The 19218-nt window shown below is 40.4% G+C and overlaps 1 protein-coding gene across 4 annotated transcripts in view; it reads right to left on the bottom strand.

Annotated features, from left to right (window-relative positions):
* Window positions 1-13909: 13909 nt before the first annotated feature.
* The window catches only part of LOC102853389 (fibroblast growth factor 13-like), a 585433-nt gene continuing 580124 nt past the window's right edge, over window positions 13910-19218 (bottom strand). For all 4 annotated transcript variants that reach the window (XM_006881827.1, XM_006881829.1, XM_006881830.1 and 1 more), the window contains 2 exons: window positions 17036-17234; window positions 13910-15353 (listed from right to left, as the gene is read on the bottom strand). In XM_006881827.1, coding sequence (XP_006881889.1) covers window positions 15217-15353; window positions 17036-17234 — 336 coding nt within the window. In that variant the 3' untranslated portion in view covers window positions 13910-15216. The remainder of the gene's footprint in view (window positions 15354-17035; window positions 17235-19218) is intronic.

A 19218-nucleotide genomic window follows, 5' to 3' on the forward strand; every position in this document is an offset into this window, starting at 1 on the left:
TCACCATCTCCAATACACTCAGGCCCATTACTGAAGTCATTGTGATAATCCACCAGGTTGAGGGGCTTCCTCTCTTTCATTGTCCCTTCACCTTCCCAAACATGATTTCCCTCTCAAAGGCATAACCTCTCCTAGCAGTATATGTGAGATGAAGCTTCATCATTCTTGTCTCCAAGGAGCAATCTGGCTACACCTTCTCCAAGACATATCTGTTTGTTCTTTTGGAAGTCCGTGGGATCTTCAGCACTCTTCTCCAAGACCAGAGTTGAAAGGCATCAATTCTTCCTCAGTCATCATTACACATTGTCCAGCTCTCAGATGCATCACAAGTAAATGAAAAGACTATGGCCCGAATCAGGTGCAACTTCATCCTCAAACTAGCATCATTACTCCTCAATAATTTAGAGAGCTCCCTGACTACGGAATTTCCCAGTGCAATGTGTCTCCTGATCTCCTGACTACAGGTACCATGTATATTTATTGTGGGCCCAAGATGAAATCGTTGACAGTCTTCATTTTCTCTCTGTCCATCATGATGTTTCCTATTGGTCAAGCGGTGAGGATCTTTGTTTTCTTGACTTTTAGATGCAATCTGTATTGAAGGCTGTAGTCTTTGATCTTCTGCAGCAAGGACTTCAACTCCTTCTCACTTTCAGCAAGCAAGGTTGTGTCATCTGCATAAGAAAGGCTGTTCATGAGTCTTCCTCAAATCCTGATGCCACATTCCTCTTCATAGGGTCTGACTTCTCAAATAATTTGCTCAGCATACAGATTAAATACGTATGGAGAAAGAAGACAACGCTGACATACACTTTTCCTAAATTTAAACCATGTTTGTTTGTATACCTACCTTTTGATCTAGGTATAGGTTTCAAAGGAACACAATTAAGTGTTCTGGGACTTCCATTCTTTTTAATATTAGTCATAATTTATTATTATCCATGCAGTCAAATGCCTTTCCATAGTCAATAAAGCTCAAATAGACATTCTCCTGGTATTCTTTACTTTTAGCCAGGATCCATCTGATATCAGCTAATATCCCAGGTGTCATGGCCTATTATAAATCCAGCTTGAATGTCTGGCAGTTCTCTTTGTGTGTACTATTCCAGTCATTTTTTAAGCACTCTCAACCGTATTTTGCTTGCAATATATTGGGAACTAGAACTCTAAAATCAGGGTTCTACTTCTAGTGGAAGGCATTCTATCTGTGTTGATTCTGGCAGAAGGTGCTAGTCTCCTTTGAACATTTGTGGACTCAATATTCTAGAGATCTTTAATCTTCCCCTGGTTTTAAGAGGTTCTCAATACAGGAACCCTGAGTCTAAAGGACATGCTTCACTCCAAGCTTGTTTTTGATGGTGGTACTGAGGTCCTTCCCCTTCTCTATTCCCTCCTCTCTCCTTTTATCTCTTGTAAGAGAAAAGGTAATATAGGCCACACCCTCCTGAAAAATCCCCCTTACAACTGATTAGAGCTATGAGTTGAATAAAGGGTATCATCTCATCCTAATCTTAAAACTGATTGGCTGACCTCATCAGATCAGACCCTATGAGATGGCTTCATCATTGTATGATTGTCAAATGACATCATTACATAACTGCCAAATTGTAGAGAATCAAAACCTAGCCAAGTAGGCACAAATTTGTGTATTACAGTTTCACAATTCAATCTATGACAAGAATCATGGCCATTATAAAAATATGAGGTTCCAGATCCTTTCCAGAATATACAGATACCAAGATTTCCAGGATCTCAGTACAGAAAGGTTAGTAATATATGATGGAGTTAGAAGATTCATCAGTCCATTAGGAGGGAAAAGAAGTTTTAAATTTGCCTATGTAATCCAAGGAGCTCTGGTGGTATAGTCTGTAGCAAGTTGTACTGCTAATCGAAAGGTGATTCAAATTCAAAAGTGGCTCCAGGGTAGTAAGAGGGAAACTTCCTCCTGTTAAGAGTTTCAGCTTTGGAAACTCAATGGAGGGTTACTGTGAGAATCAACAGCAATGAGAGAGAAAGAGAGAGATGTAATCCTTATTCTGGGGTTTCCATTTATTTGAAGATTTCTTCAAAAGATCTAAAATAATATTTGAAATGATCTGAAGTTATATCTGAAATGTTTTACACAAATATTGGCAACTAGGAATAAATTTCAGTAAACTTTGCAGGAATGATAGTTTCTCCTTGGACATGAAAATTTATTTAGATTTTGAAGCTCTTCATCTGCAGTACAATGCTCACTGAATTACTGCTCAATTTCTTTTCATCATTCTCAGCGACCTTCTCAGTGGATTTGAATTAAACCATGTTTTATTTATTCATTACCAATGATGGGGCTATTAGAGCATCAATTCCAAGGCTCATTATATGTGTAGCTTCTTAGATGGTTTTGCTTTGGCACTTGTGAGTTCCTAATTCTCCTATTTTGTAACTCTTGATAAATCTCAGTTGAGTATCCAGCCGATTCTTGCTCTCTAGTTGTAGCTGAGGCCAGTTTACATAAGCTGATGGTGCATTAATTCAAAATACCCTGAAGAAACACGAGTGGACCCAGAATTTCCTTAGCACATGAAATCCCAATCCATGTCTCACCAGTGTGAGCTCTAAATGCCAAAATTCCTAAATGAGAAAGTTCCTCAGGGAAGAAGTAACACTATTTGTGTGTACATGGTAGTCACAGATAGATGCTATAAGGAAAAACTTCTTAGGAATTGCTACAGTTGTTTCATTTAGCTGTGGAAAAGTTTATATTTATCAGATTTTATGTAATTTAGCAAGAGGAATGGTTGGTCTCCAAGCTTAAATGAGTACCCTTTTTTATCATTATTAACTACAGCTGGCAGAAATCACACTTTGGATAAAAGATGTTATTCTCAAATTCTGGAACCTTCTTTATACCCTTGGTTTATTGTAAAAAATTACATATTATAGTGCAATTGTAGTACAGTCATTATCTCTTCTCATGCTTAGGTGGTGACTTCACTTCTTTTACGGAGAAAATACTAGCAAGCGGGAGAACTTTCAAAACCTCTTGCACAGAATCTCCCAATTCACCTATATCCTATGTAATATACAAGTACTCTGCCTTCTTCCTCCTATCTATGGCCAGCCCCCTCCATCATGCCTCACCATTACACTGCTATGTGCTATGAGAAAGATCCATTGAAAACAAAAAAATAAATACCATAGTCTCTCCCCTTTAAAAGAGAAACTTCCTTCATTACACACCCACCCTCTCCCTACTCCTAACATTAATTATCTACTGCTGTGTAACAAATTTGCAAAGAAATAATCGCTGAAGAAAACAATATGTTGATGTTAGAAAAGTATTAGGAAGCAACTCAGATCAGTGGTCTTAGCTCTAGTTCTCCATAGAGTGTCTTACCATCCTCTCCCCACTGAAGTAGAGACAGAAATAAATAATATCAGTTCTGTAAATTTAATCACATTAATTGGAGTCTCATAGTTTCTTCTACATCCTGTTCTTAGCAGTGAATCTTGAAATCTTGCTTGAACTCATGGGGAAGCAATTAAACCAGGGATATAAACAGTAGGACTAATTTAGAGGATATCTATCATCCTTCCTTGGAACACATGGTTAACATATTCAGCTATTTTTTGAATGGTTAGAAGTTCAAGGTGATTAACTATACCATTGTTGTTGTTGTTGTTATGTGCCGTTGAGTCGCTTGTGACTCATAGTGACCCTATGTACAACAGCCCTAAACCCTGCTCTATCCTGTGCCAATAGCACTGCCTCTGACACACCCATCCTGATTAACCCAGTCACTGAATCAATCCACCTCATAAAGGGTCTTCCCCTCCTGCGCTCTCTCTCCATCTTAATTTAGTGCTTCCTGGATCATCCAATATTCTGTCCACAGCATCCTTAAGTATTGCAACCCAAGGCTTGAATTTCTTCTTCTGTTATTTCAGCTTAAGGAAAGCCAAGGGAGTTAGTCCCTTTTGATTTTCTGACTGCAACTCTTTGCACAAATTGCATTAGGAAAATCTGCTGTTAGGGACCACTCCAGAGTGCTAAAGAGCAATGATGTCAGTCTAGAGACTAAGGTGTGCCTGATCCAGGCCATGGTCTTTACAATTACTTGCTATGCATCAGAGATCTGGACAAGGAATAATGGTAACAGAAGAAGAATGGATGCCTTTGAGTTTTGGTGCTGGAGAAGAGTCTTGAACATACCATGAACCACCAAGAGAATAAACAGGTCTGTCTTGGAGAGGATGAAACCAAATTGTTCCTTGGAGGCAAGGATTTTGAGGCTCTGTCTCACATACTTTGGGCTCCTGGCCAGGAGGGACCAGTTCTTAGAGAAGGACATCATGCTTAGAAGTGTGGAGGGATAGCGCAGGAGAAGAAGACCCCAGATGAGATGGACTGACAAAATTACTGGGGTAATGGGAAAGGTTTGTCAGCATCAATGAGATTGGCTCAGGATAGAGCAGGGTTCAGAGCTATTGTGCATGGGTTACTCTGAGTTGCAGGCGACTCAACAACATGTAACTACAACCTATATGAATATGAATATTAATATGAATAGGAATAGGAATATAGTCAACTATGATTCAGTTCTATCTCAATAGTACATAACAACACCATATATAATTAGAAGCATAATTATACACAATTATTATTAAGGGAGCTCTGGTGGATTAGTAGTAAAGAATTGCACTGCTAACCCAAAGGTATGTAGTTCAAACCCACCAACTGGTCTGTGGGAGAAAGATGGGAAACCATTTCCTGTGTCATATATCGCCTCTGAAAATCCACTGGAGAATTAGTTATGAGTTGGTTCTGACATGATGGTACTCAACAACAATTATTATTACTCATCATATAATTTAATTACAGGCTGATTTTATACATATACCCCCTACACATACATGTTTAACGTAACAGTTAGTGACGGAGCAGAATAGACAAGGGTTGGTGCTCTAAGAAGAGATTTTGCTCTCTGTGGTATGCTTCCGTATGTTTGCTAAAACCACTGAGCCAAGGGACAGCGTACTGTATTCAGATGTCTTTTTAGCTTAGCCTTCATTCCAATGATTTGATGGCTCTGTTTGGCTTTCTTCCCAGGGCTGTTGTCAGAAATGCAACCATCTGTACAGCTGGCTATCTGCTTATGGAAGCTCTGTAAATCCTGGAACCTTCCAGAGGAGCTGCTCGTTGATACAGTGGTTCTTCACTGACAGAGGGGACTGTTGGAGGCTTCTCTGCCATCTGCCCTGAGGTGTCCTTGCCTGAAGCCCTTGTCCTTCCAAATGAGGTGGTAATGGTGGGGCATTGCCAGGTTAGCCTCTACATGTGGCCACAGTTTTTATGTCTTTTCTGAGGAGAGCTGGGTTTTGTGTCTTTCTTCAATATGTTGTATGTTCATAATATTAGAAGGTATTACTTAAAGTTTCTAGTTTATGAATAGCATATTTTCCTACTTGACAGAGTTGAAACAGCTCCCCTTTTTCATTCTTATCATTCCTTTGCTTAGATAATAGGTGGATGTACAGTAAGAGGCAGATATTTTATTCCAGTCATCTTATCAAGATTTTTAAAAGTTTGCTTTAAATATAGGAGGGCACATCAACATCAACAAATGACCAAAATAGAATCAAAAGCGCATTCTTTATATATAATAATAACAACAACATAAAAATAATAAAATAGGAATTAATTTAAGAAAAGAAATGCAAGCCATGTAAATAATTATAAATTATTATTAAAAGAAATTAAGGATATAAAAATACCTAAAGGTGGTTCTGCCAGCTCAAAAAAAAAAACCCCTATATTTCTGAATTGGAAGACTTACTATTATTAAGATGCTAGTGATCTAAACCATAATCATTTCAAAGTTAGACAATGAGTACGAATAACAGAATAAGAATTGACAACTGGGAGTTTGGGGTATTGGAGAAGTGTATTGAACATGGACTACCAAAAGAACAAACGGGTATTTCTTGAAAAAGGTGCAGCCAGAGAGCTCGTTGGAGGGAAGAATGGTGAAACTTTGTCTCACATACTTTGGACATGTAGTTAGGTGATGCTATTCCTTGGAAAGGCACATGATACTTGGAAAGGCGGAGGGTCAGTAAAAAGAGGGAAAGAAAACTAGAATCTCAAAAAATGAGAACACTGAAGATGAGCAACGCTGGAAGATTTAAACTCTACCCAATGCCAAAATTTACTACAAAGCTGCAGTAATTAAGATCCTGTGATAGAGCCATAAGGATAAATTTATGTCAAGGGAATAGAATTGTGAGTACAATAATGAACTCTTACATTTACTATTAATTGATTTGTTACAAGAGTGCCAAGACAATTACATGCACAAAAAGAATCTTTTCAATAAATGTTGGTGCAACTAAACTCAGAGTGAAGTTGAACTTCTTTACACCACAAACAAAAGTCAACCGAACATTGATACAAGACCTAGACCTCAATTTAAGGGTTAAAACTGTAAACCCTTCTTGACATTGAACTAGGTAATGGTCTCTTAGATCAAAACACATAATTAACAAAGAAAAACATTTGTTTTACCACCTCTTTCCCAATTTGGATGCCTCTTCTTTCTCTTGCTTTATTGCTATCACTAGGACTTCCAATGCAATATTGAGTAGAAGAGGTAATAATGGGCATCCATGCCTGGCCCTTATTTTCAGGGGGAATGCCTCCATTGAGGATGATATTGGCTGTAGGATTATAATATGTGCCATTCAAGGGAGCTCTGGTGGTCTCATGGTAAGAAACTGCACTGCAATCCCACAGGCACACAGTGATGATGCCTATAGGTAGATGATACGATAGTATACTTAGGAAACCCCAAAGATTAAACAAGAAAACTATTGAGCATAGTTGACCAATTCAGCACAGGAGTAGTGTAGAAGAGCAACATGCAAAAATCAGATGGATTTTTCTACACTAGCAAAGAGAACATAGAAAAAGAAATAAGAAAAAAAACCCCTCCAATTATAAGAGCCAACCACAAGATTAAATGCTTAGGAATAAATCTAACGAGAAACACGAAAGACCTGTACAAAGTATATAATAAAACACTAATGCAAGAAACAAAAAGAGACCTAAAGAAATGGAAGAATATATCATGCTCAAAGATAGAAAAACTCAATATAGTGAAAATGACAAGTCTACGAAAAGCAATCTCCAAAAGGCAATTTCCATTTTTTTTCTGGAATGGAAAAAGACTCTGAATAATCAAAACACCACTGAAAAAGTAAAACAAGGTAGGAGGCATCACACTCTGTGATCTCAAGTCCTACTGCACAGCCGTAGTAATCAAGACAGCATGGTACTAGGACAGAAAGAGACACATGGCCCAATGGAATAGAATCAAGAACCCAGAAATCAGCTCATCTACCTGTGGTGAGCTGATCCATTTTGTACTTCTGTGCTTTTCCTTACACTGGTTTTGGCCTGGAGTTGCCTGTGCAACTTTCTGGAAGAGACAACACAAAAATCGACCCCTCTGTGAGAGTTCTTCCATTGCCCTGATTAGGATTTCTTCCTTAATTGTAATTTCCTGGTGTGTTGTCTGTATTAAAGCATTTATCATAATTCAACTGCCAGTGTTTGGTGGTCAAATGTTTTTTTCTTCCCCACCAGACTGAGAGTTTCTAGAAGGCAGAACATATTTATTAGATTTCTGTCTCTGCCCATGATATATACTATAGTACAGTTTCATAATGTATTATTTAACTCTGGGGAATATAGGTCTTTTACTAAATCTCTTTGAAAATAGGTAATAGTACTTTTTGTTTTGTATCCCCACTAAGCTCCCCACAGACAGTTCAAGAGTGTTTTGTGCATACTTGTTTTTGTTGTTGTGTACCGTCCAGTTGGAACCAACCCATAGCTGACCCTCTCTGGTCGGTTTTCAGAGGCTGTTAATCACACAGGAGGAGATTGCCCATCCCGCTCCCAAGAAGCAGCTAGTGGCCTTGAACCACATGCCTTTGGGATTGTAGCTCAGCTTCTTGCCAATAGGTCACTAGATGTGGCAATGATTTCTTTTGCAAACTCCCTAATGTCTATGAAACTTAGATTTTGTTCAAGCTAATATGTTGTTTAAGTGCTGTTGCGATGACTACGGTTCATAGCAACTCTCTGAATGAGAGATCTAAAATTTACATTATAATATACCATTTTAATGATCTCTGTCATGCTGAAAGTTGGCCAAGCTAACATAGTCATTGGTATTGAAGTTTATTTGTATTTAATTTAACCTATAAAGGGGGGGGGAAAGTCATTCTGTTTGGATTGTAATCAAGAGCATAAATGGTGGAGAGTTCACATAAGTGAAGAAATAAAAACTAAAAGCCATCATTTCAAATTGGAGCTTTACATTATTAATCCCAGTTAGAGAAAAAACCCATTTCCTCTTGCTAAACCCCGGAATATCTCTTTTCTTGTGAGACCAATTGCGTCTCAAGCCATTAGTCCTTGCAGGAATGCTTCACGCAGGCCTCAGTGGCACGCTGTGTGGGATGGACACTTTCCAAGGTGATAAACATCCACTGTGCCAACAAGCTGAGTGAGCGGCTCCAAGGAACTGAGCTTTTCCTCAGCACCCCTGTGCACTGCTCTTGCTTTATTTGTTAACTTGAGACAGTCGCAAATTCTTTTGAGTGCACACAATTATTTACAGTACAAATTGCATCTAAATGCTAATGCGTTGTCATGATAATCTGGGCATTTGTCCTCAGTGTACAGAAGTGTTATTGTTAGCAGGGCAACTCCTGAAGCCAGAGGGTCCCAGCTTTCACACGTGGCTGTCCCAGGTTCCCTGGGGAACCCACATATATTCATCTTTCCTGAGGAACAGAGGAAAGGACCACCCTCTCCCTCTCCCCAAAACACCTACCTCAGGTGTTACCAAAACACCACTGCTTAGCCACTTCACCAACAGAACTCAGGGTCAGTAAGTAGGGTTTTGTTTGCTACTTTGTTTCTTGAGGGTTTTCCCCTACAGGTGAAGAGAGTAAGGGTAAACTTTTATAGCAGACCATGGCTTGAGTCAGGTGTGCCTTATGGCGCTCTCCCCCATCTCCCTCTCTCACGCTCTTTCTCTCCACATCTTTCTATAAGGTCGGCACTTGGTCTGACTCCACCAGCTGCTCTGCAGGAGAATTGGCAGTCTCCTCGGGCGTGATTACTGCCTCTGAAAAGCTGGTGGAGGGTCAGTAATGGGTTGGTTACAACTCAATGGTACACCCCCACACACAACCACACACACACTGTCGGTTAGACTGGAAGATCGATAGTTTGAGCCCATGAACTGCTTTGTAGGATAAACATGTCTGCTTCTGTAATGATCTGCAGTGTTGGAAACCCTATGGGGTAGCTCCAACTCGGTCCTAACGTGTGGCTGAGTTGGCACTGACTCAATAGTGCTGGTTATAGTTTTTGGTATACTGATGTAGATTTGTTGTTGTTATGTGCTGTCAAGTCACTTGCGACTCATAGCGACCCTGTGTACAAGAGCCCTAAACCCTGCTCTATCCTGTGCCAACCTCACTGTCTCTGACACATTACCTCAATTACTGAATCAACCCATCTCATCGAGGGTCTTCCTCTCTTACTCTGTCCCTCCACTCTCCCAAGCATAACATCCTTCTCCAAGGACGTTATGCTTGCACCATGTCCAAAGTATGTCAGATGAAGCCTCAGAGTCGTTATCTCCACCTTTTCATTTTTTTAGCAGTCAACACTCTGCTGCAGCACCACAGCTCAAAGGCATCAATTCTCTTTCTATCATCCCTAGTCACTGTCCAGCTCTCTGACACTTAGCACATAATTACAAAGACTATGGCCCAGATTGGGCACACCTTAGTCTCCAGCCTGACGTTGTTGCTCTTCTGTACTCTGTAGAGGTCCCTCACAGCTGACTTTCCAAATGCAATTCATTTCTTGATTTCCTGGCTGCTAGCATACTTAAAAAAAACAACAAACCCAACTATATATTCTTTGTATTTCTCTTTAATGCAAACATGAGATACATATGCAAGTTATCACAAAGAACAACTCAAAACTGACAAATACATATGCAAATAAGTAAAAAAAAATCCTTATAACTGACCAAAACCTCCCCACTAGGTTGGTATTTGTTTTCTTTAGAATGTTAAGCCTGGAAAAAACATTCATGTTCCCTGTTCTGGAAAAACCTTCTCCACGAAGACAGAATTCATAGCTTTACAAACCCAAAGATGCTCGTATAGAAATCCAAATATCCTCCAAAAGATGCTATGCATTTTCCTGCATTCTTTAATAGGGCAAATGTGATGGAGCACATAACCAGACATGTGTAGTCATTCCGAGAATATTAGCAAAAGGTCTGATCAATTTGCCACAGATTACTGCTCTCTGCACAATACATTTAAACCAGCCTTAAGAAAGCATCACAATGCTGGGAGATAAAAAGTCCAAGGCGTGATGGTTCATGAAAGAGTAACTCAGACATGCTGTTCTTTCCAGGCTTGGCATTTCCTTTTCTCTTTCGGAGCTTGAGAGCAGCACTCAATTAGAGCCATGCCCCGTTGAGTGTACTATGGATGTAGTATTTTCAGCCAGTAGGAGATAGGGCACCCCTTAGCCAATAGAATATAGTTAGAGGCTTGCATTCCACAATCGAAACTCGGGGTGGGGGGAAGATGGTCTTTGTTCTGCTTTTAAAGAATTGCACATACTTGTGACAATGTGCTTATTCCTTTCCTGTATCCTAACCCAAGCTCAGTACAGGACACTGACAGGACCCACAGTGGCAGGTGGCAGTGGCATCTTGAACGCATGCCACACAGTAGTCTGTCTACTGGGCAGTAGAGCCAGCAGATGCGGAGGCTTTCCTTAAAACTGCAGACGGAGACTAAATGTCATTGGTGATTCAGGTGCCCACAGAAAGTTCGAGGTCCACCACTTTACAGCAATGTCACGGGTATTCGTGAAACTTCATAGTCAATCGAGTGTATTGATCCTAGGAGTTCTCAAAGTCAAAATCTTTAATGATTTTATGGTTCCTGGGACATGACACCCACCAACATTTTGAGCCTCTCCGATTTCTCGGAAGGCTGTTATTTCAGACTTGCAGTCTCGGACACCCCCGTGAGGTAGTTCCACTTGTACAGCATGGCTATGAGACAACATTGTCTCAGTGGTGATGATGTATGTAGTACGTAGTAGGCCCTGGCAAAGACGTCTGTCATTCCCTGAACCTGAAGAGATGGGCTTCATCTCACCAACCCTACCATCAGAATGCACCTAGGAACATGTGTGTCCCACATAGTAGCATCAAAATCTCTAACACCTTAATAAAAACCTTTTTTTTTCTTGTTGGTTTCAGGGTATTTTTCATTATTAAAAACATGTGCATCAACAAAAGATTCAAAGAACATGATTTAATCATGAAAAAGTTAATACCAAGTGGGGTGTTTTTAAAATGCAAAGTATGAATGCACGCATTTTCAACCCCACAGGGGAATTCTTGGTGTCGGTGATGCTCCTAGGACCAGCAGCTTCGGCATCACCTGAGAACCTACCAGAAAGACAAAGCTCTGCTGTTGCCTCTCTTCCCCCAGATCTACTCAGGTGGAAGCGCTGGGGCAGATGCAGCAATCTGAGCCTTAGAAACCATCAAGGTCATTAAAAAGTGTGCCAAGTTTGAGAGTCACCAGTCTTTGTAGGGTTTTCCAATGCTATTTACTGTTGAACCTTTTCCTGGTTTCCTTTCATCAAGCGCGTGTTAAGACTTGATCATCAGTGTCCCGTGTGTTTGTGTGTGCACATGCGCTTAGGAGATGCAGAAGTGTTGGCATTATCGAGCAGATGGAACATTTCATTGAGGACTATTTACCGATGGATTTATTTCAACATCATCTGATATTAAAAAAGAATTTGCAGCAGCTCAAATGCAACTCTGAGCGGTTTTGGCCCTTCTCATTTGCACCAGGCTTATCTGAGACACCCATGAGCCGATTTGCTTAATCCCAGCAGACCATGGTGTCTCTGAATGACAGTCACAGAAAGAGTCAATAACCAAACGTTGAAGTCCTTGGAGGAAGGAGGAGACAATACACTGAAAAGCATTAACATTGTGTGGTGGAGAGATGTGGTTGAGCAAGTCTACAGCCAACAAACTTGTTGCCATCCAATCAATTCCAACTCATGGCAATCCCATGCCTCACAGAATATAACGAAACTCCATAGGATTTTCTAGGCTATAATCTTTATAGAAGCAGGCTGCCGGACCTTTCTTCCAGGGCATCTCTGGTGGGTTTGAACCACCAACCTTTTGGTTAGCGGCTAAGCACTTAATTAACCCTTGGCACTACTCAAGAACTCTTTGAGGGCACATGGGTCTTTAAACAATGCTGCACGGGCTTCTGATCTGAGTCTGAGTGAGACTAGCAGCTTCATCTCATCCAGCTGAGAATCAGGACTCAGACTGGATGAGGGCTCAAGACCGGTCAGATGGTGATGGGGCAGGGCAGGGCTGGGCAGAGCCTACCTTGGAGCAAGTGAGGATCCAACAGAAACATCTTAGATAAATGGGTAGCTTCTGCTCCTTGCAAAAGCATACTGCCTGGGGCTCCTGACATCTCATTACATTTTTTGTGATTTCAATGAAAGTTTATAAAGAAAACTGGTCTTCCATTCAACTATTAATACACATTATAACAATACCAATGATTATTGTGCAACATTAATTATAATATCTACAATGTAACTGCACAATTCCAACTTCCTCCCTGTGATTCTCATGTCTACCAATTCTTCCATTCTACCCTTAGCAGCCTTTTAGATTCGATCCTTGGGCAAATGCTGCTCTTTTGACCTAAGAAATAAGTGTCTTCATGGTGTTACTGTTAACCCTATAGACTTGTCCATTATTTGACTGAAAGTTGAACCACAGGGGTGTTTTGTCCCAGGTTCAAAGGCTGACTATGCTCAGGGGTTCTGGTAGTGTCTACATGGGACTAATAATCCTAGCCCTTATTTTGTAGTTACCCTAAGAAGTATTTCTTACATATTTGCTATTCCAAAGCCTTTAATTCCAGACAGATTGGGGGAACAACTGAAAAGTCACCAACACTGTAAGTAACATTGAGCTCAGAAATTAGCTCTGAACATTTCACCTTCAGCTCTGAGGTGAAAAGGATTTGAGATATTCTTTAGCTCTGTGTTGTCACTCTACAGGGAAAGGATGGAAGGACAGAGTGGAGAAATGACAGTGTGAATGCGAGTGGAAATACCGGAACGGAGGTCTCACCTCTATCTCTGGATCATTAAATGTAAATGAGAATTCTTCCATGCACTCTCAGAGTCCAAAGGACAACAGCACACACTTGGAAGAATGCTTATATTCATATGAACCCTTGGATTACAGGCATAGCTTGGAGATATTATGGGCTCAGTTCCAGATCACCACAATGAAGGGAACACAGCACTACAGTGAGTCACGTGAGGTTTTTTGTTTCCCAGTGCACTCAACGGCACAGAACAAGTGCAAATAAAAGTTTTACGTGTGTAACAACACAAGTTTGAAATATTGTGAGGATTTGAAAAAGGATGTAAACAAATGTGAAACCCTGGGAAGATTTCTAAAACGTAGCAAAGAGACATAAAGTGAGCACATACTGTGGGGGATATGATTAACACAGGGTTGTGACAAACCTTCAAGCTGCTTAAAAGTCAAAACAAAAAAAAAATCCACAACAAAGAAAACCAAACCAATGGGGGAAAGCAAAAACCTAGACGAGCGATGCATTATGTGCAAAGTATAATAAGCAAAGTGTAAGGCAACAAGGTCTTCTCTTCAGAATTCGCTGTTCAACTCTAGCTCCTACTAGAGTCACTGCATAACAGCTGTTCAATAAACACACACTGGAGGGCTTTTTCTTTGAATGAATATAAAGAGTTTATTCGGTGCGTAATTGGGTAATACAACAACAAATATTAAACAACTTTTTTTTTTTTACTTTTTCTGTACAGGACAGAAAACTGTCTGTACATGCTATGTCCATTTTTGGAACACAGGTTTTAACAAGTATTAATGCACAAAATCTTACATATCATGCAACTCTATGCCAAGATTCCAACTTTCTTCCATGCAACAGATATGAAGATCTAAATGGAAACCTAGCTAAGTTTTTTTAAACACTTTTCCAATAGCAAGTATAAGTATATGTTGTTTAGGGGTAACCAATCTTAACATTTCCTTGTACACAATATTCACGTGCCAAATACAGTGACAGAATGACTCATACAGATACAGATAAGACACTTCTTATTTTAACAATACAAGGAAAAACATCACAGTTCCACAGTTCCCGTCTTTACACAAGATGAAGCCACAAGAATAATTTAAACAGGATACACAAATGGAATTAAGAGAAATCTACACTTGAGGGTTATTTTTTTCTTTTCCTTTATTTTAAAGTTATCTGTACTGACTGGGGTTGACGACACATCTGAGTTTCTACGCACAAAGTACAGCACAAAAACTTGACCAAATTGCTAAAAATCTAAAAAAAAAACCAAAACAAAACATTTTTTTTTAAAAGTCACACAAACACTGTTACCTTGAGCCTGAGATGCCAATTCCGATTCAACCCTGAATTTGGTTGATTTGGATTAAGCGACACAGAGTCGACAGAACCATAGAATTTCAGAAATCAAAACACTGCACTATACCAAAATAAAGACGACGACATCTGAATCAAGCATGAATAGAAAACATGAAGCCAGGAAAAGAACACGTTTCACATGATTTTCTTTGCTTTGACGAAAACATGTAAGCAGTTAATCTTGTTTTTGATTCGTGTTTTTGTGTGTTGTGTTTGAAGAACGACTGTGGTCTTTGACATTTTCTTGGTGGGAGAGCAAATTTGTATCAGCATGAGAGCTATGCAACATTTTTGGTTTGCCATCCCCCAAAGCATAAGTGAGAACATGAGAAAATTGGACAGTCCTTCTCCCAGATTTAGTTCACTGTTAACGCTTGGCGCTCTTTGGCGCAAGCTCAATCTAAATTAGGGGGCTTAAGTACACATTATATGAAGGGCTAATGGCAGGCATCTGCCTGCGTGTTTGGTAAACGGCACTGAAACTTTCAACTTTTGGGTGAAGGACTGTTAGAAGAATTCAACAGCACCTGGAGGTAAGGTTCTGTTACAGAGCCCTTGTTTTGCCCTCACTGGCTACGTTGATTCATTGTGGCTCATGGATTTGCCTCCGTTCAGCACGCCGGAGACGCTTCTGCTCTTGGTGGGGGTCCCACTTCCAGATCGAGAGAATTCCGTCAGGTCATGCAGGGATGGCTCCTTGTACATGGCCACTGAAAATCACAGAGAGACACTGTAAGGCCTCACAGGGGGCACGCCCCAATGACCCTCCACTTTTCTTCTGCTTACTGGGATTCAAAGCTTTCCAGCAAACCTTAAAATGCTGTGTTCAGGGACTGACTATCAAGTGGACTTGATCGGATTAAACAAAATCGAGTTTGGGCGTAGTTGTGTGTAAAGAATTCTAATGTCTAGCTTCCATCACTAATGGTTACATATAAGAGGATTAATGGGGGGAAATGCTCTTAGGAATTTAAATGTGATCTGCAGCATATTGCGAAAGGCAAATATTCAATTGCAAAACACTGTGAAACACAGATTTCTATCACACTGCAGAAAGAAACTTTCCAAGTGTCTGAGCACTAGCCTAATTGTTGAGTCTGCAAATGGTAAACGTTACTATGGCTGTGCTATAAATCACGGTCTTAGCTTACACGGAGGGAACACTTAGAACGTGCCCAATACAGTTCTAAGTGCATTCTTACGCACTGTCTCATGTAATCCATGTGACAATACTACGCTGCTGGGACTTTTTTTTCCTCGTTGGACAGATGAAGAACATGAGGCCCTTACAGGATATAAATGAGGCCCACATAGCTTGGCTATGCTAGTAAGGGACGAAGGTGAGATTCCAATCCACAGACTGCACGAAGATGGCAATACTGGTTTGAACTGGGCAGTCTGCTCCGATGGTAAGCTGCTGTTCTAATCCCAGGCTTGTGACCTCTTTGGTTGGCTTTGCCTTCTTTCTTCTATTCTTCCTGTATCTTCTCTACCTGCGTCTAACATTTTTATCTTCTCAGCCTCCTTCTAGTCTCTGTCTATTACTTTTCTAATAATGGCTGGAGAACAAGGCTACAGGGGTGAGGCAGGAGGGGAAAGAAGGAGGTGGGCTGACATTATTGGGCTTTTAGTAAGAGTCCAGGAACCTTCTGCTAAGTGCGAAGGGCACACATATTAGCATCTCTGTGTTTGCCTGGGGAGGATTTGGCAACTCAGCCACATTCATCGAAGTAGGGCTTTTCTGTGTAACAATATCAAATTTAAAAGCAGGACATGAGACGGCATTGTCAATACTTTTTCTGCTGACATCGGTGCTCTATTCAACAACTTACACATATTGGACGCGTCCTCTTGACTGCCAGCCTCACAGCCGAAGAGCACTCTTCCCCTCTCCTCCCTGTTGGTCCCATTTCCAGTCCTCCCTCTTTCTTTTATCCTTTCCTGCCATATGAACTCTGGGTAAATGCTACTCTTTCGATCTTACTTTGTGCTTTCATGTCTTAATGCGGAGGGGGATTATGTTTCACTTTCAACAGCATGATAAACAGTAGAATTTTTTTTTGTTTTGATTTCTTCTTTTTACTATACTAGTTTATTTACGAAATTCAGATACATTGCTTTCTTGACCTGATTCTTCTAATTTCACTCAACCCCCACCGCACCCATCAAACTGGACAACCCCATGATTAATCCCTGCCCTCCCGCCCATCCTCACCCCTCTGCTTCTATCCTCCCATCCCCCTGGAGCCTCATACTCTTTCTATGATAATGGTTATATACAGTATTTGTCCTTATGGGACTGAGCTCACTCAGCAGAATGCTCTCCAGCCAAACAGTGGATTTTTAAAAAAATATGCTCATTTAACTCCAGATCCTGTCACATCAAGCTTACCTTTCAGTGGTTTGGGCAGAAAGTGAGCTGCAGGCTTATTCTTCTTTACATGGTTGCCTTTCATGATCTCTCCTTCTTTGTTCAGGCCCAGATACCACCCTCGGCCTGACTGCTGCTGACGGTATATCATCGAGGAGTAAGTCACGTAATAATTTTCAAACACCGATTCTTTGAATTTACACTCGGGAGTGAAGTGTTCCTGTAACAACAACAAAAATAAACAAAAGATCAAGATTTGCAGCTCTGTATGGCATGGAGAATGTCTGGTCTTGTCCTTCAGGGAAGTCAGGGCATACTCTGCTGAAGCTTATAGATCCAGTGCCCTATTTTAATAGAGTAAACTGTCAGCACTGACAACCACAAGACTACATATACCATTCCACAGAATGCTGCATAAAAAGCCTAAGTGAAAATGTTTCCTGAGCGATGATTAGATCTCTTTGTAATCAGGTAATAGAAAAATTACCAGCCATGTACTTGTAATGCATCAGACAATACACAAACCAATGATTGAAAAGACAAGCACAAAGCTTCCCCAGAGAGCTTTGTTCCCTACAGAATTAAATATGAGAAAAATCAACATTCCACCCTTGTTCTTGCTTCTCTCTCGGAGGTGTCTGAATTAGCATGTTCTAACGGTTGCCAGTGACTAGAGTTGAAAAAAGTTGCGTTCCAATGTGGCTTGTCAGAAGTATCTTTGCCTTTTAGGCAAACCAAATTGATTTTTGAAAAAATATCATTTGGCCTTGACTTAAAAAGGGAAAGAAGAAGAAAAAATATCCTATTTTGCCCTCACCCACTCTGTGCTTTATAGTAACATCTATAAGCCAATCAATACCAAAGCCAGGAAGTTATAGGAATTCTACAAACAGATATGAATGAGCAAGCTGCCCAGGGGGTCTTGAGCTTGGAATGTGATTTTTCTTCCACAAGCAGGGACAAGCTATTTTTGGACTGACCCATACACATGAAGGGCTCCAGATCCAACAGATGGTTTCAGGGAAAAGAGAGGAGGAAATAACCCTAGAAACAAATAGAAAACATCCTTTTTAAAAGTTGGTGATACAATATAAAAACGCTCCCCCAAAAGAGCAGCTAAACCAAATGAACAGCAGAAATGCATCTGCACATACTTCAATGAGAAGGGACTAGCTGGGCTGAAAGAAGGAGAATATTGTGAGTTAAACGTGACAGGGGCACCAATAAAACTACTCCAGCAACCAGCCAATCAATCAAAAAAAGAAAATCACTGCCATCAGAATCAGGGTGACCCCCACGCACAACAGAGTTGAGCTGCACTCCACAGAGTATTCGATGGATGATTTTTTGGAAGTAAATCACCAGACCTTTCTTTCTGTTAGGGCACCTTTGGGGAGAATTGAACCACAAACAACAGCGAATGTTAACTGCTTGCTCCATCCAGGAGTTCCTTAATGAAGCTACTGGAGCTCTGCTAACTAACTGAGATGTTACGAAGAACAGCTTTTGAGAATATTTCTGAAAAGATTATCCTGGAATTTGCTGAAAATTTTAAAAAGGAAAATCTTGTAAAGATTTCTGGGACAGGACGCCTTCCTGAACAATGCCTTACTCCCACCCTCCTTAATTTTCTTATCCAATGGGATCCTGAAAAAATGGACACCAACTATCAGGCTGATTTTTCTCTGACAGAACATTAAGTACTTGAGGAAGTACTTCCCTCCTCTTGGAATCAATAAATTTTGTGTAAAATTCATTTATATTAATAATGTTCACTATCACCACTATCAATTTTCAAATATTTTATCACCCTTAACAGAAGCCTAAACTCAACAAACCTCGCTTCTGACTCGTAGCAACTTTCTATCAGGTCTCTGCTGCTGTAAATCTTACTGGAAGGAGACTGTTCATCTTTCTCCCACAGACCCACAGGTGACTGCGAACCACTGGAGATGTGCAACCTCTTTATTATCTATGGACTATGCCACCAGAGACCCTTTAAACAGAAGCCCAGTATCCCTTTAACAATATCTCCCAAGTCTCCCCCTTGACCTCGTCCTGGGAACCACTAATAACTTTTGGTTTCTACTCATTTGCCGATTCTAGATATAACATATCTAGATTTTGTATAAGTGTGATCACATATGTTCTTTAAAAAATTGGGTTTTTCAGGGAGAGAAGTGCAGCAATGAATGAATGGAAAT

This window comes from Elephantulus edwardii, unplaced genomic scaffold, assembly GCF_000299155.1.
Source record: "Elephantulus edwardii isolate Elephantulus edwardi_28Jun2011 unplaced genomic scaffold, EleEdw1.0 scaffold00016, whole genome shotgun sequence".
Classification (NCBI taxonomy): Eukaryota; Metazoa; Chordata; class Mammalia; order Macroscelidea; family Macroscelididae; genus Elephantulus; species Elephantulus edwardii.